General features: G+C 35.1%; 1 protein-coding gene across 2 annotated transcripts in view; it reads left to right on the forward strand.

Annotated features, from left to right (window-relative positions):
• The window catches only part of SOS1 (SOS Ras/Rac guanine nucleotide exchange factor 1), a 147,985-nt gene that overhangs the window by 66,599 nt on the left and 54,012 nt on the right, over nucleotides 1-27,374 (forward strand). For both annotated transcript variants that reach the window (XM_047851999.1, XM_047852000.1), the window contains exons 2-6: nucleotides 6,286-6,411; nucleotides 12,809-12,940; nucleotides 14,849-15,013; nucleotides 16,935-17,144; nucleotides 20,912-21,055. In XM_047851999.1, the coding sequence (XP_047707955.1) occupies nucleotides 6,286-6,411; nucleotides 12,809-12,940; nucleotides 14,849-15,013; nucleotides 16,935-17,144; nucleotides 20,912-21,055 (777 nt within the window). The remainder of the gene's footprint in view (nucleotides 1-6,285; nucleotides 6,412-12,808; nucleotides 12,941-14,848; nucleotides 15,014-16,934; nucleotides 17,145-20,911; nucleotides 21,056-27,374) is intronic.

Genomic DNA, 27,374 nt, shown 5'->3' on the forward strand with positions numbered 1-27,374 from the left:
GATCGAGCCCTGTGCTGGGCTCTGTGCCGACAGCCGACAGCGTGGGGCCTGCTTGGGATTCCGTCTCTCTGCTTCTGCATTCTCCCTCTCTTAAAATAAATAAACTTTAAAAAAAAAAAAAGCTCACGAAATTAAAAAGATTGTTACATATACGGACCTAAAGGCTAATTAACAGACTCCAAGAAATGAGAAAATATTTTTAGTCAATTTTATTTCTAGAAAAGATTTAAGTTCTCTGATTTATTTTTATCTCCTTTAATTTTTTTAAAGGTTTTGCTTTGATTTTTAAATCTATGAATGAGGGAAAATGAGGACCTGAAACATCAGATGTTGGCTAAATGATCATTGTAACATTGCAAAGAAGTTTAACAATACAAATCTTTATTATTTGCTATGATAAAGGTTTTGAGGATACAAGTTTTATTTTATATTCTCCTGTTATATTTATAAATACAAGTAGCAGATCTGGGCTCAAGATATGACAAAATACACTCTAGAAGCCTTTCTAATTCTTCAGAGAGCCATTAGCTAGAAAAGGCTATTAAAAATTCATCAGAATTCAACATAGTGTTTTCTGGCAGTTTACCCAAGGGGCTGCTGAGTACACTTAGAGAACTCAAGTCTCAACCTAGGATTTGATACAGACCTGATCCTTGTTTTTTTCAGATTCCACAAAATCTGGCAATAAGAGCCAACAAAGTTGCTTCTGAATCTATTGGAAACCACTAGAGACCAAACGAACCATCAAGAGAGATACAGGCAGTCCTTAAAGAAGGTTTAAAATTCAATGTGGCATCTTTAGTTGAATATGATGATTATACCCTAAAAGAATTCTTGTCATGATCATGTGACATTCTTATTCACAACTATGATTAATTAATTCTTCAGTGAAGTTCTTGCATTTGCTTTACTTAAGTTACCTAAAGTAATTTTCTAAGTATGTGAGGTTTTTGATATCAGTAAATAGAAGTATAAAATATAATATTTTTGAAAACTGTATATAAGGGAAAACCCACATCTAATTTATAAACCCAATCCTAAGTGCTTATTATAACTACACACACACACACACACACCCTTAATGAATATCAGCTGTAGATGACTTCTGAAGGCTGTCGTAAGATTGGCAGTGTAACCTATTCTGTATGGTCTTGAATAATTTGGATCATTTGATCTATTAAATACCTTTCAGTACCACTTAAATGGAATAGAACACTTTAGCTGTAATACTATCTCATAGAAAAGAAGTGTTTTTTATTCTGTCTGTATAGGAAATGTAATACTACTTCTGTCTGCTCATTAAAGAAATCGCTTAATAGCATCTTCCTTAAAAGAATAAAGAGAAAAGTCTGTATTTCAGAAATTGGTGTTCTGCTTGTCTTGAAGTATTTACCATCGTCCATGCTTTTCAGCCAGAGATTTTGAAGTATTCTTTTTGTTTTTAAGGAAGTAAAATAATTTATTAGTCTCTTGTACGAAGGAACCTTTTGATCCTAATTTGACAGGTTTAATATATGATGAAGGTTAATATTCAGAAACTTAGAAGAACAGTTGGCATTATGCATTATTTCTGTTTAGGCCTAATTCTTTGTGTGATTTATTTACCTAATAGGTTTTATTTGGATATTAATAACCATCAATAAATAAAACTGTTTGAATTTAAATTTCTAAAATTTTATGCATCATGCTAGGTGTTAAACTTGGCCAGCATTTGGATTATATGTGCCTGAATTGTAAGCAGTATCAGGTTTGTTTGTCTAAAGCATAGCATTTTACCACTGTGGTTATATACAGTTCATATGATTCTACAAAATAAACATCTATTTTAGTTTTGTCTTTGTACGTTGAACGGTTTCTGCTTTAAGGGTTTATGCTCCTGAAATCATCTAGCCTTACCACTATCCCTTTTCAACCTTAATTCCAAGAATGAAATATTTTATCCCTCTCACCCCTGCAACACCAAGGCTTTGAATGAGTATACTCTGAATGTCGGGGATTGAGAGTGAAATGCTAAGAGAATATGATTCTATAGATAGATGAAGAAGGCCCTGCCCAGTAGGATCATCGACATCAAGCAGACAAGGGAACATGTAATTTTAATTCATTAAGACAAACTGGTAACAAAAATGTGGTATCTAGTACAAGCATTAGCAGAGTATAAGGCCCATATAAGCAGGAACTGTTTTTGGCTTAGCTCTATGTACCCAATACCAACAAAGTCTGATATTTATAATGGGGTCAGTAAGTCATTTAAATGAATGACATTAATTCTGCCTTAGAGAGAGGCAAGAAACAAGGAAGTCTTCCCAAATGAGACGAGATCTGGGTTTTGAAAGTCAAACAGGTAGATGAGAGCGTGAATGACAGGCATGGAGGACAGTGTGAGTGAAACTGCATGCATGTTTTAGCGAACTACAAATGGTTTGAATTGCTGCTTCAGCTTAAAGTGTAAATTGAAGAGCAGCTGGAGAGGGACCTATATTAATGAAGAATTATGTTTCCATGGTTTCTTTGAAAAACAACATTTTTAAAAAATAATCTGATTAATTTACACGTTCCTGAACACTTTCTAAAATGTGTTTCTGTGTACCTATACCTCAAAAGTCTTTGATATTTTAAAAAATTAATTAAAATGATTGCTGATTAAATATGTTCTTTTTCATTTTTTTCATTTTTTTATTTTTTAAGTAAGCTCCATGCCCACTGCGGGGCCTGAACGCACGACGCTGAGATCAAGAGTCACATGCTGTACTGCCTGAGCCAGCCAGGCGCCCCAGTATTTTCATTTTAATATTTATTATCTCCAGCATTTTAGCCATATGTTGGATTTTTAGTAAATTTGTAATTTATAAATTTTACTTTATTTGTAATTTTGAATGAGTAAAATGATTTTACCTTTTCAGATGATAGAGATTTATAGTGCTGCATTTGCATTTATTACATGACAATGTTTATTGAAGTGTGACAGCATACATCAAGCCATGTGTTCTCTGGAAGCCCGTTATGTGAATAGATACAGTTTGTGGGCATTCTCTCTGTGCTGATGGAGCTACTAGCACACTCCTCAGACTCCAGATTCGACAGTCAAGGGTTTAGTGGAAAGAACTATATGGCCCAGACACCAGAAGGCCCAGGTTCGGTATTTACAGCATTGCTAGTTAACTGCAGGATCATGGGCATCTCCTTTTTCTCATTTGCTAAATAGAGGCACTGAGTTAAATGACTTCTCAAGTCCCTTTTATTTCTAAAATTCCTCGGTTTTATAAATCTATAGCTATAGTTTATATGATGCTGGAGCCTTGGACAGAAATGTAACCCCAATTATAGTTACATTTTCCAGTACTACATCTTAGTGAAAACAGGGGCTTCTATATTGTCTTTTTCTAAAATATATTTCCATTTGTTAAACTGAGTTCTATGTGTGACATATAATTTTTCTTTATTTTTTCAAGTGCTGTTTAAAAAAGTTTTTATTTACTTTTAAGTAATGTCTACACTCAACTTGGGCTTGAACCTACAACCCAGAGATTGCATGCTCTATCAACTGAGCCAGCCAGGCACCCTGAGATATAGTTTTTCTTATTAAACTTTTATAGTAAGTTCCTTTTTCTCACTAAGTTATATTAGAGATTTTGGTAGGATAGATGGAGATAATCTAACAAGTGATTTGAAGTGTGTGTCTAAAACTCAGGAGGCAGGGGCGCCTGGGTGGCTCCGTGGGTTAAGCATCCGACTTCGGCTGAGGTCATGATCTCACTGCTCGTTCTGTGCTGACAGCTCTGGGAGCCTGCTTCAGATTCTGTCTCCGTCTCTCTGCGCCTCCCTTGCTTGTGCTTGCTCTCGTGTGCACTCTCTTCCTCTCTCTCTCTCTCTCTCTCTCTCTCTCTCTCTAAAGTATAAAATAAAATATTTAAAAAAAAAATTAAAACTCAGGAGAGAAGTCAGAACTAGGGGTAGATTTGAAGTTGTCTGCATTGGTTGTAGTTTAAAATGTGGAGGTAAAGATTACTTGGGGGAAAGAACAGAAGAAAAGAGCAGACAGAAAAGGCTAGAATCCACAGTTAAGAGGTGGAGGAAGCTAAGGAACTCCACAAGAAAATGGAAAAGGAGCAAAGAAATAAGAGAAGTAGGACAGGTTGTGTCACTGGTCAGAAAAGAGAATTAAAAAATGAAAAGACTTGGGGCACCTGGGTGGCTCGGTCGGTTAATCGTCTAACCCTTGATATCAGCTCAGGTCATGATCTCACAGTTGTGAGATCAAGCCCCATGTCGGGCTCTACACTGACAGCACAGAGCCTGCTTGGGATTCTGTCTCTTTCTCCTCTCTCTCTGCCCCTTCCCCATGCCACCCACACCCCATGCTCTCTCTCAAAATAAATAAACTTAAAAAAAAAAAAATGAAAAGACTGGACTGAGAGTCCCTCAAGAAAAGCCCACTATGTGGTGTTAGGATTCACTGATAAATGAAGATAAGTTGGTTATGAAGCTAAAGGGTATCTGACAAGACAATTTAAGCCAAATGGGTGCATGCAATTCAATCAATAAAAATAAAATTTTGTAAGCAGAATCAGACCTGAACAAACCGATGGCTACCAGAGGGAAGGGGGCTCTGGGGATGGGCTAAATGGGTGAAGGGGAATGGGAGATACAGACTTCTGGTTGTGGAATGAATAATCATGGGATTATTAACAGAATAGTCCATGATATTGTGTTAGTATTGCATGATGACAGACAGTAACTACATTTGTGGTGAGCATAGCATAAGGCAGAGAGAAGTCGAGTCACTGTTGTTGACCTAAAACTGTTGTAACGTTATGTGTCACCTGTACTCAAATAAATAAATAAATAAATAAATAAATAAATAAATAAATAAAACTTTTTATCAAATTCCATCTTAAAAACAAAAAGGTGGTTTAATGTTGTTATGTGCTGAAGGGAAGTAAGTTTACAAGGTCCATTAGCTACACACATTAGAGTGTGATGGCATGGCAAATAGTAAGCCCAGAGCTGAGAAACACAAATTCTGGGGTTCTAAGTCCAAACGTTATCCGTTATTTTAACTGCACAACCATTCAGTCATCTAACAGGGTGAAGAGATTTATAAACAGATTAATCACAATCAGATTGCTAATTGCTATACTGAATATGACCGGAAATGATCGGGCAAGGGATTTAAGCCTTTTGCGGCTTAGTTTCTTCACCTATAAAATAATAATAAATTGCTTTAAACCTCATACTTGATGTAGCATTCCCCCCACAGTTCTGAATTGTGATTGCCTCTAAAATATTTCTCCTTAAAAAGTATTTTAAATTCATGTGTACAGATATATACATATCTATGTATTTTTAACACACGGTCCAGAAATTGATAATATAGTACACTGTATATAAAAATGTACCCCCACACTAAGGCTGTCATACCCTGTTCGATAATGAGGTGTAATAGGACAGATCATACTACATGCTCTTGGCCAGCGAGTATTGTGCACTTTTCTCCCAAGAGGGCTCTGCCCTTTGGAGAGTTGACTATATTTTAAAACCTATATTGTTTGTTTCCTGGAACTGATTTTTCTGCCATTTGTTAAAAGGAATAGTTGTGACCCATAGTGAGTGACAAAGGATGCAGGTAAAGGCTAGCATGCTGGCAATTAAAATGTAAATTTTACAGAGGCCAGTGGCCTGATGGGCCTCCAACCAAATGGTTGAGGAAAATGAAGGTAAAGATGATTAGGCATTTATGAATGAGTGACTACCAAGTTATCTTCATAAAGCAGAGACAGTCACAGATTGTCAAAAGTACCCATTTTGTGTCCTTTGGTATAGGGTGATTTTGTGTTCAACAAACATTTATCAAGTTTGTATTCTGTGCCCTGCACAGTGCTAGGTGCTAGTGTTACACTGGTGAATAAGAGAAATCCTTCTTGGATTTTATCATTTAGGAGGAAAGGTAGAGTTCAAACAAGGGCCAGAGACCCATGGGAGGTCAATTTTGCCCAAGCAGTATGTTGAGTAAATGTTCTGGTTCTGGATGAAAACCATAGCCTCTCCCTCCTTCTCTGCATTCCCATGTCTCAGGGTAACTGTGGTTTAAAGAAAAAAATATATTGAAATCTGCAGTTAGATATCTGAACCTCCAGGAGCATGTTAATAAGCATGTATGGTATTGTGGCTGGGGAGAGAGTGAGAACGAACTTCTGGGTCATCACATTTAAATCTGTACTTGCAATTCAGACCATGTGTTTGAGTATAAACCTACATTTTAATTACTTTGCTTTTTGTTTATAGGTCCAGGGGCAAGTTCATCCTACTCTTGAGTCTAGTGATGATGCTCTTCAGTATGTTGAAGAATTAATTTTGCAGTTATTAAATATGCTATGCCAAGCTCAGCCCCGAAGTGCTTCAGATGTAGAGGTATGATAAATTTTGCCTTGTATTTGCTTTATACACACACACACACACACACACACACACACACACACTCACACTGTGTACTTGTTGCAGTGTCAGTGAAAGTGTTCTGAAATGAACTTTTGTTGGCCTCAAAACACTGCCTTTATTTTAAGTTTATTTATTTTGAGAGAGACAGAGACAGCGTGAGAAGGGGAGGGACAGAGAGAAAGGGCAAGAGGGAGAGAATCCCAAGCAGGCCCCTCATTGCCAGCGCAGAGCCCAATGCGGGGCTCGAACTCATGAACCTGTGAGATCATGACCTGAGCTGAAACCAAGAGTCGGATGCTTAACCAACTGAGCTACCCAGGCACCCCTGAACACTACTCCTTGATACTAGAATTTTACACACACACACGCACAAACACACACACACAGTTTTAAGAGTGGAATATGTTCAAATGTTTCTTTTGTTTTTAAAGCCCACTGTCATTTAAAAACATTTTGGGGCACCTGGGTGGCTCAGTCGGTTGAGCGTCCGACTTCAGCTCAGGTCATGATCTCACAGTCTGTGAGTTCGAGCCCTGTGTTAGGCTCTGTGCTGACAGCTCAGAGCCTGGAGCCTGCTTTGGATTCTGTGTCTCCCTCTCTCACTGTCCCTCCGCTGCTCATGCTGTGTCTCTCTCTGTCTCAAAAATAAATAAAAACATTTAGTTATTAATCTGTTGGTCTTCAGTTGTTACATGTATTTTAGATAGTAAGTGAACTCCTTCCCACCAATTGGAAGGGAAAGAAACATGTAAAAACCTAGGAAGTTCTGCAGTCTACTACAGCAGTGACCTGGCCCCTGTCTTTTTTAGGGCTTAAAGTTTGGTGGAGATACAGGAATAATGGCAATAACAGGATGTGATCCACTGTGCATAAAAGTTTTGAGGGACACCATAAAAGGGACAAACTAATAACACAGGCCTTGGGGCTTAGGGATTAGCTTCCCAGAAGAGGCATCTGAAGAAGTCAAAAGTCTGAGAAGAAAAGAAAGAAGGTTTGAAGTTCTAACTGTAGAAAATGGGAGATAGAGCTGGAAATATAAAAGTTGTCTAACAACGATTAAGAACATTTGGCTTTAATGACCTTGAATGTATACTAGTACAAATCTTTGAGTTTCTCTGACATTTCTTTTGCAGTACTCAAATGTGGGCACAAGAAAGATAGTTGGGTTGAATGGAATTTCACCATAGACATACAGTAGAATAGTAGGACAAGGAAGTGGTGGAAATTGGTAATAACAGGGCTTTACAACCTTTCAAGACACAACACACATAGAATGTAACAAAGATTTTATCTCAAACGGTGGCTGGGTAGGAGGTATATCTGTCTACCCCAGGCCCTACCCTGTCCCCCGGGGGATGAGGGATTGATAATATAGGCATATCTAATGAGAAACTTCTGAAAAGAGCATCAGAGAACCTAAACTGGATAGGAGAAAAAGTGACATATAATAATGGCTGATATTTAAGTGCTTGCTGTAATATTGTGTACTGTTCTAAATAGTTCCGTGCTTTATATTTTATTTAAAGTTTTTTAATAACCCCATGAAGATGGTGCTGTTTTCTTCTCTTACTAGAATGTAAGCTCCAAGGTTATTTTTCTTGTTTACTGCCAAATTCCTAGCATCTAGAACAATGTCTGGCACTGAGAACGCACTCAGGAAATAACATGTTGAATGAATAAATGTGGAAACTGAAGCACAGAGAGGTTAGATAAATTGCCCTTGCCCAAGGTCACAGCTAATAAGTAGTGAAGTCAAGACTGTAGCCCAGAAAGTCTAAGCTTTTTGGATGTACATTACAACTCAAGCATCCTGCCAGGAGAGGACAAGTAGATTGGAAAAACATGGAGGGAATTAGGGTATTGGATTTTCCAATAAAGTTAAGAACTGATAACACTAGAATACCTGAGTGAGAGAATTAAAAGAATAGATTGGGATCAGAGACAAAGCTGTTGGAATTTAAGATTTCCTCAGTAACACAGTTACAAAGCGGGATGTGGCCATGTGATGGTGGCTGGGGTAGAAAGTCTCCAAGATGAGGTATTCAAAGAATTAAGAGGCCAGGGTATTTCATGTGTCCTTAAGGTAGACAGTAAGGTCACACAGGATCATGACAAGATTTTACATGATCCAGAAACAGCTTGGGGAATGGAAAAGATGCTAAATTTACCTTCATGCAGGTTTTGGGACAAGGGCGGTTTTTGCTCTCGAAGTCTTCAGGGGAGTTCCAGATTTCAGCTGAGGCAAAGAGATATTTGAAAACATTGAACTACAGAGGTTGTAGATGTAGAAAAGATTGTATACAATGGAATAGTAATTCACTTTGATTTCTTAAGTAATTTAAAGAAGGTTTCATACATTTTTATCCCATTTTTCCATTGAATTATAAGGTCAACTATCTTTTATTCATGATTTCCTTTAGGCACTTAATTACATTGGTCTTCAGAGTAGATCTTGAATAGAACTCGTTGCCTGACTCTTCTCATGAATAATTCCAGTTGCTCTTTTGGATCTTAGGTTCTCCCACAGTGTTTATAAAATACAGCATTCAGCCTTGTGCCTAGTGTGTTAGAGTAGGGTTATGGAACTCATCTTGCTTATTATCATTCTGATGTTAGAGGGCGTTCTAGGAATTTGCTAGTTTGATAACATTGCAAACTCAAATTCAGTTCTTTCTTGATATCTCATACTATACTGTGTTTATTTAATTTCCTTATTTTTATTAATACAGAAACTAATATATAATTTTTCCAGTGTTGAAGGAGATCTCCATGAATTCTTGAAAATTACTGCGTCAGTTTTTGAGTTGCACAGGTTTGATCAAAATGTAGGCCCTCAAGACTCTAAATATTAATAAAGGATATTTCTTAGCTTCTTAATAGAAAACTTCTGAGATATTGAAGATATATAATTATCCAGTGCCCTGTCATGTTATTTTTAAGTGGTAAATCTGAGCCCTTAAAGTGGATGTAGCCATGTGATATACCAATGAGCTGGCTTTGGAATTGGGAAAGGTTGGGAAGAATGTATGAGTGAAATAGAAATAGCCATCAGTTGGGTAATGGGCTTTGTAATTTCAGAGTACTGTTATATACATAGTTATGTCTTTACAGCAACCCTATGGAGTAGTTATTACTCTGCTTATTTTATAGATTACACACCCCTCAGAATGGTAGAACAGATTTAATTTTTTTATTTTATTTTTTTTAATAAAATGCAGGGCTTGAATTCCCAACCCTGAGTTCAAGACCTGAGCAGACACTTAGCGGACTGAGCCACCCAGGTGCCCCTAGAACAGATTTTTTAAAAGGTGGAAACCTGGAATCTAATCATGGTCAAATACCCTTCTTCCTGTACCGTTCCTGGAAACGTATTTAGACAAAAATCTAGATATATAGAGATTTTAAATGAATATAATGGTGTGTTAGATTCTTTTATCAGAAAACAATTTTTCACTTTCTTCGTTCATAAGGATTTTATATTTCTTTAATATATTTATTTTATTTCCTTAATACATTTACAAAGCCTTTGTTTTAAGTCATAAGGGTCATGAATTTTATAAGCCCTTCAAATAAATTTTGAGGTAAGAGATAATTCATCAACTTTTTTTTTTTAATTTGAGGCCCATATTAAAAACCGTACTTAAAAAAAAAGACCTGCGTTTGGCTTTGTGCAGATAACTCAGAGCCTGGAATCTCCTTCGGATTCTGTGTCTCCCTCTCTCTGCCCCTCCCCTGCTCATGCTCTGTGTCTGTCTGTCTGTCTCTCTCTCTCTCTCTCAAGAATAAATAAACATTTAAAAAAATAGATCAGTCTGAATTAATGCAATATATAAAATTTCTGTCTTTCTAAAGAATACGTTTTGATTAAAGTATAAACATAATTCAAAGTAGAGTAGCAATTCTTCCTTAATACTTGGCCCCAAGGGGATTTATTTTAATGAAAAACTAAAAGTGGGTTTTAGTTGCCCTATAGTTTTAGGAATATAGATACTTTGAAAGTGCTTGAAAACTGATGGACTATATATGTATCTATACTATGTTAATTGAATATTATGTTATTTAATCTTGCTTATGTTAATTGAAAAGTTTTGAGAAATTGTACTAAAGATTGTGAACTATCAGAGTCCAAATGAAAGGGATTTCGTTTTACTGACATAGCCAAAATTCAACAATCCATGCCACCAGTATTTGAGTGTTGCTATCTGTCAGGCAGTGTTCCCGATGAATAAAGAAGCATTTATATGAGTGCTCTGGGAATGTAGAGGAGGGATATGTATTGTTTGTTTCTGTCTTTTCACAATAATTTTTCATGTTAGAAGATAGTGTATAAAAATTGCTCCAATCCGGTTCATTCTCCCTCATTTTCTGTATTTAATCTTTATAAAAAAAAAAATAGAAGAAAAAACTAATAGTATTTTTTTCTGTTCTATGTCCCTGGTAAAGTATATTCTTTGTTAAATTTATTTTTTTTCTTTATTTAATTTCTTAAGTCTTGTCTTTCCATAATTATACCTGTTCTTTCTCTGGGAAGGGATTGCTATTCTATTTTCTTTTTCTTCCACCTCAACCCCTGCCTCCATTTTGCCTATGTAATTCTACCAGTGACTTTTTTTCCAAAGACCTATGTGAAATATGTTTAAGAATTGTATTGAGTTCAACGTCTTTTCTCTTATACTTTCACTACCATACACCAGTGCTTTTTAGACTCTAGATCAGGACCCATTAGTAAGTCATAAAATCACATTATGCATTGCCCAACTTTTTTTTAATACATAGAAAATATCAGTGTAATATCAGCGTGTAATAAGGGCAGGTTTTGTTTTATGAACTTTGTTTAGTATGTGTATGATGTGTAAGGATGCAATGAGATGTATTAAGAATTTATTATTTCTTACTGTGAGTTGAGGTTAGAAGGAAGGAAGAAAGGGAGGGAGGGAAGGAGGGAGGGAAAGAGGTGAGGGGAAAGAAAATAGCAGCACAGGGCCATACCATTATAAGATTTGTACCATGGTTAACCACAGGTTAAACCCATCACTGAAATTTTTAATTGGAAGCCATAGTTAAGTTAGTCCTAAATCTCTTTAATTGTCATTTTTGGATTAGCAAATCTAGTATTGACTGGAGAAAGGAAAAGAATTTTAGCTTTTGATGTTGCTTTCCACCTTCTCCTCCTTTTCTCCTTTTTTACCTTCCAAACTCCCCCAATATTTTGGACCTTTGTATTATCTGTATAGTGTCCTGGCAAATAGCTTTTTAACTAGGCATTTCAATAAATTTGTAAACTCCATTTATAACTACAATAATTTCTTTCAACATACCTCCAGTTCCATTAATTAGAATTGAAACGACCACTTCTTAACTTTGGCAGCTGATTTCAAGCCTCAAACCTAGATGAAGAGAAAATTTACTTAACTTGAATGGGCTAAACTATTCTCACTTTATAAATTTGTTCTTAAGATGTCCTAAAATCAACATGTTTTCCCTCCAAAGTGTCATGTGACAGTCTCTTTTTTTATTTTTCATTTTAATAGCAACTGACAAAACTTTTTATTTAGGTTTATAATCAGGAGTGACATTTAATTTTATCTAATAGTTTTTACAAACTAGTTACCTACATGGTTTTAAATTATGTTAATAGCGACCTCTACTGGTTTTCACTGTGGTATCCTGAAAGAGTCACTTTTGCTTGAAGTGAACTACATTAGTTTATTAAAGTAGGAAAATTCAGCTTTTACATTAACATGAGTTTCTTCACTTTCAATGGAAAGCTAACCAAGTAAGTGCTAGAAATTAAAGAGAAGTATTTTGTAAAAATTAATGATTTATAGAGGGTTCAAACTCTAATGATGAACTACGGTGTATAAAAATTGCTGTTACCAATGTAAACCCTTGTTTTCCATGATCTGTAAATAGTTTTGAAGTCAAGTACTTTTGCATGATGAATAAAGAAAACATTTCTTAGAGGTTTCAAGTGCAAAATGCTACTTGAGGTTGTAATTGGTATTATTAAAAGGTCAAATGAATGAAAATTAGATTTAGATACTTGCTTCTTGAGCTTAGGTCTTGTTGAGATTTTATATAAGCAATGTTTATTCTAATCATTCTTGTCATTAGCTTTATCACAGCTAAGTTGAAATCCTGAATGTGATATTCTCCCCTAGATAATACAAAGAATGTTTAATCTCTTAATTGTCTAATTAAGAAACTAATCCATTGACAGTAGAGTTTTCTCTTAAGTATGGTTGTAGTATAAATTATAGCACATGTGAAAAGCCTGCTTTTGGTATTCTTTGATTTTTAAAGTAAATTATAAGTGAAGAGCACTATTTAATATATTTGTTGCTTAGTTGTTATTTTCCTATTTTCCAAGGAACGTGTTCAAAAAAGTTTCCCTCATCCAATTGATAAGTGGGCAATAGCTGATGCCCAATCGGCTATTGAAAAGAGGAAGCGAAGAAACCCTTTATCTCTCCCAGTAGAAAAAATTCATCCTTTATTAAAGGTAAAGCTGAAATACTACCTTCTTGCCTTTTAAAAGCAAAATAAAACCCATCGTTTCAAACACTCAGCATATATTTTATGGATAATAGTCGATTGAAGAGTAAAATTCTCTCATTTTAATTTTTCCAGAAATTCATGTCACGGGGAGGGATGATATGACAATAGGGAAATATAAGTTGGGCAACATGATTTAAAGTAATTTCATACTGACAAAAATATGCAAATTGAAGGGTCTAAGAAAAGTTATAATTGTGGATTTCGTTCAGTTCTGGTGTTACTAGTACCTCAAAGAGAATTTATAAAACTCCTTTCTTATTGGTTAGACCTAAGTGTCCCTACACATCCTTCAAATCTTAATCCTTCACGTTGTTAGATGTGTAGGGACCTCTGTGAGTCTGCCACAGGGCTCTGTGTAATTTTTGAGCAACAATTGTCTAAAGATTACCTAAACTACCCAGCCCCACTTCTCATTTAAATCAGTCAGCTGAATCTCTCCAGAGCTAGTAGAAAGAATAATTGTTGGAAATGCTAATAATCCTGTTTCTATTTATTTAATAAGATTAACAAACTATAGATTAACTCTCACGTCAAAAATATACGTATTATAGTAATTAAAACCTTAATACTTACGATACCAATCATTTTTATGTACTATAATACAAGCAAAATGTTAATGCTTTTGCGTACATTACCTCTAAACTTTATTACTCAACAAAGTTATTATTGTCATCCCCAGTTTGTAGATGAGGTGACTGAGGCAAAAATGGATTAAGTAACTTTTAGTCCATGTTCACAGGGCTCCAAGTGATGGTGTTAGGGAATTCAGGTCTGTTTGATCTCGTCCAAGACTTAAGATTTAAGACTAAACACTTGGATTATGTTTAAGACTGTCAAAGGTTATGTTTTGTACTCAGGTTGTTGGGATAGAAATATCTGTCTGTATTTTACTGGTCTGAGGAAATAAGTGCAAGCTATAGAGAATTACTAAACTACTAGTAACTACATACTTCTGTATAATTCTCTTTTCCTAATTTTTACTAGCCATACATTGAGTTTTATTCTGAGAGAATTAACACATTGAGGTATGTGCCTGCTGTGTCAGTAATGATCCTGAACTTTGAATTTAATGATCTAATTGCAGATACCATTTCAGTTTATTAATAAATCTTTATCACTATAACCATTTCATAGTTTTTATATATCTTTAAAGGTAAATGCCACCTGCCGCCAACTTATAAGTAAACTTCGTGTTTCAAAGGTTTTTTTTAAATCGGATTGTTTAGAAAATAGAATTTGTTTCCCTGTAGCAACTGGTCAGCCCCACAAAAGCCCATACCTTCTTTGAAGTCTAATAATACTATTTAACATGTTCTTAGTAACCACTGTTGTTCAGTAGAACATAGCACAATTTTTTTCTCATTGAAACAGTACAAATACCAGAAATGCGCCACCAGGGTTTTGGGATCCCAGATTCCTTTGGAATGAAGAACAGAGGTATAAGGCTAGTGTACATATTCCCAGATATCAATAATACATTAACTTTTGTTCTGAATAAAGAAAAAACCTCTTTTGTCATAGTTAATTCCAGGTATTCTGAATTAGGTAAAGTGAGCATTTCTCCTGTCCCCCAAACTGGGGCTTCCCTTCTTAAGTTAAGGATGATCTATTTAGTAATCTGTACTTATTAAGTATTTTACATGATCGTAGGTAATTTTGCTCTACCTACATTTCCAAATAGCAATATGTATATTATTCATAGATGAACCACTTACAATGAAATGTTGTTGATAATCACAGGCCTCAGTAAAAGTTAAGCTAAATTGTATACATGTTTTTTTTTTTATTTTTAATCAGTGTGTCAAATTTATAGTATCTGATTTTTAAACATGTTTTTCTTTTAATTTTTCAGGAGGTCCTAGGTTATAAAATTGACCACCAGGTTTCTGTTTACATAGTAGCAGTATTAGAATACATTTCTGCAGACATTTTAAAGCTGGTGGGGAATTATGTACGAAATATACGGCATTATGAAATTACAAAACAAGATATTAAAGTGGCAATGTGTGCTGATAAGGTAGGATACTGATCTTCTGTATGTCTTGTTCTTAAGTTTTTATACCTGATTTATTGGATGCTAACATACTATTCAGATAATAAAATTATATATTATGTGTTAGGGTATATTTCCAGTAGTCTAATAGCAACTACACAATATATCACTTTATGGAAATAGAGTATTATATATATAGTATTAAACCATGTTTATTTTTAAAAATGTTTTATTTATTTATTTTGAGAGAGAGAGAGAGTGAGCGAACCTGTGAGTGGGGGAGGGGCAGAGAAAGAGAATCTCAAGCAGGCTCTGCACTATCATCATAGAGCCTGACCTGGGGCTCGATCTCACAGACCATGAGATCATGACTTGAACCGAAATCAAGAGTCAGATGTTTAATTGACTGAGCCACCCAGCTGCCTGTAAACTGTGTTTAAAAATGTCATGCAGTTTTTCTTTTATGTGTTCCTGCAAGTAGAGTAAATGATAGTAATAATCTCTTATTAGTGAAATTCTTTAAATTATTTAGATTGGAGTACTTAGAAGATGATGAACTTTGAAAACAAATTTTGAAAATGTAAAAATACTAAACTCTTGAGGGCTTTATTTCAACACCTAACTCTCTTTAGATACTACTTCTGTGGTTTTATTATAAAAATATTAAGAACAAACATTGGGGCACCTGGGTAGCTCAGTCGATTAGGTGTCTGACTCTTGATCTTGGGGTCATGAGTGCAAGTCCTGCGCTGGGCTCCACGATGTGTGTGGAGCCTACTCAAAATAAAAAGAGCAAACATTATTGAAGTTAAGCATATATGTAATTTATTTCCTTTCGTCTTTGTGGTACCCCTGTAAGGTAGGTACTCTTTATAAAAGGGAAACTGAAGTTTAGAGAGATACAGAAATTGACCCAGAACTTACTAAGAAGTTTCAAAACCTGGACTCAAACTCTAGATCTCATTCTAAAGCTCTTGGTTATTACTCTAGATTGCCTCAATATTTTCATTTTATGAAAATGACTTTTCAGAAAAGAAAATATTTTCGGATGAGCATTTCGTTCCATTTTTTCCTCACTATACTCTTATTGATTTGGACTCTTCTCTCTGATTACTGAATCCACTTAATTATGTTCTAGTGTTTATTTTTTCTTTTAGAATGTGAGCATATAGAGTGAAAATCACCTGATCTGAGGAAGGGTCTCAAATGTATTGACATTTTTAAATGAATAACTATTTGGTTTTTAAAATATTTTTCAATGAATATAAAATATTTGTTACCTTTTAAATCAGATAAGTAAAATATTTTTTAGTACATACTATGACCTTACACAGAGAGGAGATGCAAAAGAAGTATAAAACAAGGCTGCAGAGTTGATGAAAGGAAATTTGCATTTGTGAAACAAGCACAGAGTGATACAAGATAAAATATTTCATCATGTTGTAGAGATAATGATGTCAAAATTTATAGAAGGGGAAAGGTGACATTTAGTAAGAGAATAATAATAGGCTTCTTGGAAGAAGCAGGACTAGTTTTGATCAGTTTCCAACAAACGTAGTCAAGGAGGCCAATTAGCAGACTGTGAATTATTCAGATACAGGGCAGTGAGGCCCTGGAATGAGGTGGTGATGACAAGGGTATGAAACAGAGGAAACTAAGGGAAGTCTAAGACAAAGTTTGGGAACAAATTTGAACTAATAGGTTAACAAGAGAGACAGGTAGCAGTATTAACAAAGAGCTTGGAGGAGGCAGTTTGTGATATTAGATGTAGAATTCTGTTTGTAGAGAAAATATGCAGGAAGCAGTGGCAATATAGCCAAGAAGAGATTATTGTGTTTCTGCTTTTTATCACTTATGAACTGTATTCAAAGAGCAACTTAGGGTGCTTATCTTTAACTACAGATTCATATTTCACTGTACTTTTTTTATATCTCTGACTATGTAGGTATTGATGGATATGTTTCATCAAGATGTAGAAGATATAAATATATTATCTTTAACCGATGAAGAGCCTTCCACCTCAGGAGAGCAAACTTACTATGATTTGGTAAAAGCATTTATGGCAGAAATTCGACAGTACATAAGGGAACTAAATTTAATTATAAAAGTTTTTAGAGAGCCCTTTGTCTCCAATTCAAAATTATTTTCAGCTAATGTAAGTATTGTTGTATACACATATATCATTGTACATGTTAATTTTACGTGATCCCTTAAATTTGAATTTGTGTAGTTTATGATTGCTAATTTGTCATAACTTTTTAAGCTGTGTGATTTAATTCATAGTGACTATGATCTCAGAGTTGCTACAACAGTTTCAATAAATTCAACATCAAAAATTAAAAGACCAAATCTAAACTAGACTGAACTATAAGTGCAAGTGAATTCAGTTTTCCATGTACTCCAAGGAATAAAGCCTCTTGTTAAAGTGGAAGATTTTTTTTTGTTTATTTTGACTCATTTGAGTCATTCAACTAATACTTCATCAGTACTGCCTGTATATACTGTTAGGCACCATACAGTACTTGGCAGTGAGGATTCAGAGATGAGTAGGAAACAATTCCTTACCTCAAATTGAGTCTAGTCAAGATGGAAATGTAAACTTGATGTTAAATTGCAACACAGTACGGTAATTACCATAATAGAAGTGCGATGACAATATTTTGGGGAGCAAAGAGAGGGAGCCAATAACATTGAAAATTAGAGAAGGGATTACTGATCTTACAATAGCAATCAAACCAACCTAACTGAATCCTGGGGAAATGCTGAATGCTGAGAACAGTTGAGATTGTCTAAGGGGGCTGTATTCGTAGATTGTCTAAGGTAGAACTCTAGGCATGGGTGACTGATAGAAAAGCAGTGCTCACTACAGAAGCTGGCACTGGGGCTCAAGTTATGGCAATGAGTGAATGTTAAAAGTTAACAGGAGTGGTTTATGAGTTGCACAAACCTTTAAGTATAGCAAAAAGGACATTGAATTGTTGACTTTAAATGGGTAAATTACATGGTATGTAAATTTTACCTTAATAAAGTTGTTTTGAAAAATAAAGGAGTAAAGAATAGGTAAAGATTTCTTAGGACACAAAAATCAAGAACCATAAAGTAAAAAATTAATGAATTGGATTTCATTAAAATGAAAAACTTTTGTTCTTCTAAAGACACTGTCTCAGAAATAAAAATGTAAGCCACGGATTGGTAGAACCTATTTGAAATACATATATCTAATAAAAGACTTGAACCCATAATATATAAAGGACTTAGACAATTCAATAATTAGAATAACAGCCTGACAATTTTAAGTGGGCAGGAAATTTACACACTTTATAAGAGAAGCTATTCCAGTGACCAAAAAGCACATTGAAAGATGCTCAACATCCGTAGCCCTCAGGGAAATGCAAGTAAAGACCACAATGAGATACTACTACAAACTCATTAGAACGGCTGTAATTAAAAAATGACATTACCAAATGTCGAAAAGAGTGTGAAGCAACTGCTTGTGGGAATGTAAAATTCCCTCGTTGCTTGTAAGAATGTAATCTGGTACAAATACTCAGGAAAAGAGGTTGGCCGTTGGTGTAACATTACACATAAACTAGCCATACTGCCTGCAATTCCACTCCTAGGTTTTTACCCAGAAGAAATGAAAACATGTCCACACAAAACTTGTTTGTGAATGTTCATAGCAGCTTTATCTGTAATGGCCCCAAACTGGAAACAACCCAAATATCCATCAACAGGTAAATGGATATACAAATTGTGGTATGTCCATACGTATGGAATACTACTCAGAATTAAAAGGAATGAAGTAGTTATATAAGCAACATGGATGCATCTCAAAAACGTAACCTAAGAAACTAAACAAATATGATTATGTATGATTCCATTCGTTTAATATTGTAGAATTCTAATCTGTAGTGACAGAAGGCAGATTGCTGGTTTCCTGGGGGCAATAGTGGTGATTAATGGGGATTGAACATAAGGAAACTTCTCAAGGTAATAAAAGCGTTTTATATCTTGACAGTGGTGACAGTTATAAGAGTAAATAACATCATAAAATCTCATCTAAAAGTACATCAAAATAGGTATATCTTATTGCATATGAATCCTACTTCAAAGTTGATTTGACAAAAAATATAGTCAATAATAAAGATAATCAAATAAAAAAAGTAACTGAACAAATGCAAATGAGCATTTGTTTTTCAATTACCTAGACATTTTTCTAAAAGTTAAGATTGACAATCTTGTATGTAAGGGTTGTATGTAAGGGTTTGACCAAACTGTTACTCCCATACACTACTTATGGGAGGGTAAGCCAGTGGACTTTTTTAAAGAAAATATCCATTGACATTTCAAGTGTGTAACCCCATGACAGAAGCCCATCCAGGAATCTGACCTACAGAACATCGTAAGTCACCAAGTGTTGAATTGAGCATTCTTGTATCATGTCTACTTGTAACAAAAATGAGATAACAAAGGAATAGAATGAAGACATGAAGTAAAAGGACTCATGGGGGTTTTTTTCTGTCACTACTGGTAGAACAAGAGCTGGGCATCCCATGAGAAAGCCCAGGTAAGAGAAGCGCTGAGGCAGTTAGGAGGTTTGTGTAAGCACTTCTGCTCCATACCAAAGTAGGGTGGCTGCGTTGAAGGAAAGCACTGTATGACTGAATGGCTACCTGAACTAGCCATTTTCTTCATGAAACACTGCTTTTACCTGAAAGAACAACTGACAGGTCTGTAGTTATTTAGACTTGTGTGTTTGGCAGACATTTCTCAAAAATGAATGAAATGGGGGAATAAAACGAACAAACCTGTCACTTCAAGGAGAGTGGCAATATTTGTTGACAGTGATAAAATCTGAGCTTCCAAATGAAATAAAATTTTGGAAAATTTGTATCTACTCCCAAGATCGGTGGTGATACTAATAGGTTTGGTCTTTTAATATTCTATAGTTAAATGTGTTAACATTTGGAAAATCTGCAAAATTCAATGGACCACTGTTTTCCAAGTGACCAAATTCATAATGCTACAAAAACACACATAGGTAAAGAATCCTTTCAAAATTTAATATAGCCCGATGGATTTTGATGTAACAGTACCAAATTGATGTGGTTTCAGATTCCACTTGCAACTAACCTTTAAGAAACTATCATTTGTTGATTTGGGGCATACTAGCATGAAAGGGTGTTCACTCCATTTATGTGAAACGTCCAGAATAGGCAAATCCAGGGAGATAGAAAGTAGATTAGTGGTGGCCACCCCCTGGGCAGAAAAGAAGAATGGAGGATGCTGCTAATGGACATAGATAGACCTTCTCTTTGAGGTGACAAAGATATTCTGGAATTTTATACTGCCGATAATTGAACAGCTCTGAATATGTGAAAACCATTGAATAGTACAATTTAAAAGGCTGAATTTTATGGTATGTGACTTACATCTCAATAAAGAAACTGTACTGAAAAAGGAAAGGATATCTACAATTATTTGAATAGACAACTAAAATATTCCTCCCTTTTCCAACTACCTATCTGTGTAAAGCTAGATTTTCTTTGTGTGCTTTAACCGAAACAGTGTCTCACAACAGATTAAATACATATATGTGAAAATCGAGCTACCTTCTATTAAGTCTATTAGAGATTTGCAAAAATGTAAAAAAGTGCTAGTCTTCTCACTGTTTTAAGGAAATAACAGTTTTCAAAAAAGTGCTCTATATTGAGAACCACTGACCTTAAAGAAATATATTTACAAATTGTACACCTTTGCAAAAAGAATTCTTAAGCTGTCTTTCGCTTACGTTTCTAAGTTGTTAAAATTTCTCACTGTATTTGTCATGTTAAATTTTATGACTATAAAATGACTTATTGGCTCAAAATTTGTTTTTTATTCTATAGCCTAACTGAATTAATATGTTTTTCCTCCCGACAGGACGTAGAAAATATATTTAGTCGTATAGTAGATATACATGAACTTAGTGTAAAGTTACTGGGCCATATAGAAGATACTGTGGAAATGACTGATGAAGGTAGTCCCCATCCCTTAGTAGGAAGCTGCTTTGAAGACTTAGCAGAGGTAAGTACTTTAATTATACACCCAAAAAAGTCCATATAAAAGCCCTATATTGCATTAAAATTGGAGTCTTAATTCATGTTTCCAGCTAAAATCATAGATATTAACTGATGACCACTCAGCTATATTGCCTGTTCCTCATAGGGTCATTGTCAACATTTGTTTATATTGTCTTATGAAACCCACAAAAAAGTAGTCTCTTATCCATTATGAAAAAGGAGATCCCACCAAGGAGAGGCATTTACAGCTGACACTCAATCATCTGTCTTATATAGCAAAGCTAAGAAAAGTCCATGAATGCCCTGTCAATGAAGAAGCCATGGAACTTGGATCTGAGGTTAGACTACTTGTGTTCTGGTCTAAATTCTGCTACTTACGAGTTGTATGTGACTGTGGGCAATTTATCTCAAATCTTTAAACCTCCATTTATATATATATATATATATAAAATAGAGATAATAATAGGGTTCAGGATTTTTGTAAAAATTAAAATAACCTACCTAAAATATTTAGCTAACCACCTTCACACAGTAAGCTATTCAATATATGATAACTATACGTTATAATTTGGAATAGGAGGAGTGAAGTGAATAGGAAAATCAGGTCTAGGACCTAGATGATTCAAATGCTGTGGGGTTGGAAAAATAGTGACCCTCTCCTTGGGTATTCAAATGCTACAGTATATAAGTTAGTCCTAATAAGTTCGCATTGGTAGTCATTCTGAAATTTTTAGCTCTTCCTTTGTTCTTACTCTAAAATCCACAAACACAGGGTTGAGTTTGTAAAATAAAAAATTTAAGATTTTCAGGCAGAATAGCTTAAGCTTCACTGACAGCCCCTCCACTCTTGCTTCAAACACATAGAAGTCATAGAGTATATTTTTTTTAAAAAAGGAATATATATACGGGGTGCCCAGGTGCCTCAGTCAGTTTAGTATCTGACTCTTGGTTTCAGCTCAGGTCATGATCCCAGGATCATTGGATCAAGCCTCATGTGGGTTCCTCACTGAGTGTGTGGATCCTGCTTGAGATTCTCTCTCCCCCTCCCTCCCCCTCTCCTCCTCTTCCCCACTGTGTGCTCTCTCTCTCTCAAAAATAAATAAATAGATATTTTTTATAAACTTAAAAAGAAGGAATATGCAAAACTGGACTAAAAAATAAGATCAGTAGTAGAGTAGAAATAGAGTAGGCATTCAAGGTAATGATCTCTGGTAGCTGAGTGTTCAACTCTTAAGGATAATGAAGATTAAATGTGCTCCGTGAAAGTGAGCAAGATTTCTTGTTTCAAGACCCTGATTGTAAGAGGATGCCAGAGAAATCTGTCAATTTCCTGCCTGCAAAGTTTTATAGGAAGTTGTAGACTTGAGGTGGGGGAACAGAAACACTACCTTATAACAAATATACTTTAAAACTTAACAAATTATCCCACAATATTAAGCCAGTGTGACTACAGAGCCTGAGACCCAAAAATCACAGAACAGGTTCTGGTCTGAAAGAATGATCATAAAGAGATGGGAGAGAAAAAAAAGGAAACCAAACATTAGAAGCCTCCCCCTAAGAAATCTCTAACACGCAATTCCAAAATACAGGACAAATAATAATGCTTAGTGTGATATCTAACAAAATCAACAATTAGGAAAAAAAACCATTCCAGATGAAATTCATTTTGTGCAATAGATATATGAAGACTTTAAAAGAAGTTTAGGAGGCTCAAAGAGATAAGTGAAGAAATATTTATAAAGAAGACATTGTGAAACAAAAATAAGTGGAGGGAAAATAAGAACAGGTAGCTATCAAAAGAAACAATTAGGTGCTCCTGGGTGGCTCAGTCGGTTAAGGGTCCGACTCTTGATCTCAGCTCAGGTCTTGCTTGATCTTAGGGTCATGAGTTCAAGCCCTGGTTTGGGATCTGTGCTGGACATGAAGCCTACTTAAAAAGGGACATGGGTGTATGCCTGGGTGGCTCAGTTGGTTAAGCATCTGGCTTTGGCTCAGATTATGATCTCACAGTTTGTGAGTTTGAGCCCCACATCAGGCTCTCTGCTGTGAGCACAGAGCCCACTTCACATCCTCTACCCCACCCCCACCCCATCTACCCTTCCTCTGCTCACGCATATGTGTGCACTCTCTCAAAACCAAATAAAAACTTACAAACAATTAGGGATATTGGGAATTAAATATAAATAAAAACTCACTATGTAGTCAACATTTGCTAGACCTGGTTCAAAAAGAAAATTTATGAATTGGAAAAAGGAATTGAGGAATTCACTGAAAATGTGACACACAGAAACCACGATTAGAATATGATCCTCTTAGAACAGCTAAGAGTAATGAAGTCTACACTGAAAGACTTTAATATTGTCTAATAGGAGTTTCAGATAAAGAATGGTGGAGAAGAATAATTTGAAGGGGTAAAAGTTGAGCATTTTCCAGAAATGAAGACATGAGTTCCCAGGTCAAAAATGAATTCCAAATAGTGGGCAGGATAAATAAAAATAAACCTACAGTCAAAAACGTTACAGTGAAACTATGGATCAAGGATAAAGAGAAAATCTTAAAAGCTGTAAAAGAGAAAAGAGTACTACTTGAAAAGGAACTATAATTAGAATGACAGAAGACTTCTCTTTAACAATAGAGGCTAACAGTCAGTTGAGGAATATCTTCAAGTACTAAGGGAAAATAGAATTTTCTGTCCAACTAAACTTTTATTCAAGAGTGAGTTAAAATAATAAAGCTTGCGGAAGCAAATGTGAGAGATCTCCATGACCTTAGAATAAGCAAAGATTTTTAAAACAAGACACCAACACCATAAAAGAAAAGATTGATAAGCTAGATTTCATTAAATGTAAGAGCATGTGTTCAGCAGGGGTGCCTGGGTGGCACAGTCCCTTAAGCATCTGACCCTTGATTTCAGCTCGGGTCATCATCTTGTGGTTCGTGGGTTTGAGCCCTGTGTCAGGCTCTGCACTGACAGTGTGGAGCCTGCTTGGGATTCTGTGTCTCCCTTTCTTCCCGCCCGTCCCCTGCTCACGTGCATGTGCTTGTGTGTGCTCTCTCTCAAAAATAAATCCATGTTTATTTTTAAAAAAAACTAGTTATCCATATGGAAAGAAAAAACTCCTTCCTTAGCTCACTTCATACCCAAGTTCTCAACAGATTAAAAATCTAAAAAACAAAAAGCAAATTTTGAAAGTTTGGAAGAGAGGGGCACCTGGGTGGCTCAGTCAGTTAAGTGTCTGATTCTTGATTTCAACTAAAGGTTGTGATCTCACAGTTCATGAGATCAAGCCCCGCGTTGGACTCCATGCTGACAGCACAGAGCCTGCTTGGGATTCTCTCTCTCTGCCCCTCCCCCACTTGTACACACATTTTCTCTTTCTCTCTCAAATAAACTTTTAAAAAATTCAGAAGAGAATATAGGAGAATATATTTATGACTTTGAGATAGAAAAGCTTTCTTGGGGCACCTGGGTGGTTCAGTCAGTTAAGCGACTGGCTTCAGCTCAGGTCACAATCTCACGGTTCATGAGTTCGAGCCCCACATCGGGTTCTGTGCAGACAAATCAGAGCCTGGAACCTGCTTCGGATTCTGTGTCTCCCTCTGGCTCTCTGCCCCTCCCCCACTCACACTCTGTGTGTCTCTCTCTCTCTCAAAAATAAATAAATATTAAAAAATATATTTAAAAAGAAAAGTTTTCGTAAAGAACCTAGAGAGTGAAATCCATAAAAGATTAAAGTTTTTAAACTTCTGTTCACAAAAAGACACTATAAAGTTGTGAGAATATGAAAGAATGAAGTTGAACTTTGTGCCTCACACCATATACAAACATAAAATAGATCTAATGTAAGAGCTAAAATTATGAAACTCTTAGAAGAGAGCATGGCTAAATCTTCACAATCTTGGCTTTGGCAAAGGATTCTTAGATGTGACAACCAAAGCATGAGCTACAAAACAAAAAAATACATAATTTGGACTTGGGTGGTAATGGGAGGGAGTGAGGTATGATTCTAAAGGGGCAATGAGAGATCCCTGTGGTGATGGAAATGTTCTGTACTTCACTACATCAATGTCAATGGCCAAGTTGTGATATTGCACTATATTGTACTATTGGAAGATGTTACCTTTGTGGGAAACTGAGTAGTGTGTACACAGGATCTTTCTATATTATTTCTTACAATTGCATGTGAATCTAAATTATCTCAAAAAAAGTATATTTATTCAATACAATGTTAAAGAATTTAGAATAAATGAGTGGAAGAAACTACATTAATCCAAATGGATAAGTCTTGGACATAAGTTTGAATGTAAAGTACAAATTGCAGAAGCATAAATACATTATGATATTTATATAAAGTTTGAAAGCATTGCCTTATTTCTTGATACATGTGTAATTATGATATAAAAACATACATGGAAATGATAAAATTCAAATTCAGGATAATGATTTCCTGTGGGGATCAGCAGGGGAGGAGATAAGCTTGTGAAAGAAGGATCAATTACCACTAAACTGTCTTCTTTCTTTTTTTTTTAAAGAAATTATTATTTCTTTTATTATATTATTATTTATTGTCTTATAAAATGTTGAAATTAGAAAATGTTGAAATTTTTGGAGCTAAATGGTGAATATAGTTACATCAGTTGTTCTAATGTACTTTTCTGTATGTTTAGAATATTCTACATTTTTAATCATTAATATACAATTGTGTATATTGATCATTGTTTTGTGAATCTTGTATTGAATTTTAACCAGGAAACTAATGAAAAAATCATGTATTAACTTATATAAGGATTCTTAGTAGTGCTAAGAGTTCTACAAATTTATGCTCAAAGATAAAACTATGTGATGAGAGGTTGGATTCCCAGTTGGCGATTTTTTTCCCTTTTGAGATTAGCCAGTTAAAATTATAATACTGCATACCGTTTATTCAGTACTTTATATATGCGTGCACTGTTTGTAAGCATTTTGCACGTTATCATTTAATTCCTAAAACAACCCCTTGAGAGTAGGTATTATCCACATTTTCCAGTGAAGAAACTGGCTTTATCAGAGCTCACATAGCTAATAAGTAGTACAATCAGAATTAGAATCTGAGTCCCTATGACTCTAAAGTTAGGCTTTTAAGCCACTTTACTCTACAGCCTTTATGTATGTAGTTGTCATAAAAATTCTATAGTACATTTGAGTTTATTGAAAGAGGAGGAAGGCAAACATCATCTTCTGTACAAGATAATTTCTAGAGTTCAAGAGACCCAAGATAAAAGCATCAAATCACATTTTTATTCCTCTCTCCCATTTACTCTGTCCATACCTGACTCCTTGTTATTGCTGAAACCTTACTATCCCTTCTTGTAAAACCTACAGTGGACTGCAATTTCCAGTTTACATTATTATAGAAATTTTTAGTTGGGAAAGTAGTTGAAGGAGTTGAAATTGGGAAATGAATTAGGAACCAGTTCAAGGAATTCAGGATGACTTAGAACTATGTAAGCCATATTGTGTTTCACAAAGAATAGACCTCCGGTCTCCTGATTTCTGATCTTATATTGTCATTATTCAATCTTAAAAAAAAAAAAAATCTAAGAAACATTAAGAGTAATTAACACAAACATCATTTGTTCTGTCAGTCCTTTCTGTACTCCTCCACTAGATGTCCTCTTCCTCTTTCTAGAATTACCCTTCCTAGAAATGAGCTCTTGCTAGAAACTAGAGTACTGTTTTCATAATAGTTTCTTAAACCATAAATAAGTTAGAGCATAGGATGGCTTCTGCTAAAATCATGACGCCTATTCTCTTGTTCCTCAGGAATCATCAAAACCAATGGATTACAACCTAACCATTAAAATTGTTTAGTCTCTTAATGATTGATGATAGAATTTTGAGGCAGTTTCGATTAACCTCTTGTTTAATTGCTTGTGAAAACCATAACAATGAATTTTAGATGCTATAAACTGTTACCTCTGGCTTACAGAATGTGAAAGTAAAAGTCTACCACTAAGAAATAACCTTGAGAAAATAAATGTTGGGCACCTGTATTCTAAAGGTTTATTATACTTTACTTCATTGTAGATATCTATATTTTTTGTTGTTCAGGCTAAACTTTGTTTTCTGGAACCAAAAGTCTGCCCATTCTTATGACTGTTTTTGTTGATAATGCTCTACTAGAATCCTTGATGGGAAGTATCATAAAATACAAGAATGTCATTATTCATCAGAAAGAACTGATTTACTTACTCTCTTACTGGAGAATATTAAACTTATCCTATAAAAATTATAATTAATAGCCATGTAATTTTGTTTAGAGGCTTTAAGAGAAGTACCTAAT

The sequence above is a fragment of the Prionailurus viverrinus genome, chromosome A3, assembly GCF_022837055.1.
Source record: "Prionailurus viverrinus isolate Anna chromosome A3, UM_Priviv_1.0, whole genome shotgun sequence".
Lineage (NCBI taxonomy): Eukaryota > Metazoa > Chordata > Mammalia > Carnivora > Felidae > Prionailurus > Prionailurus viverrinus.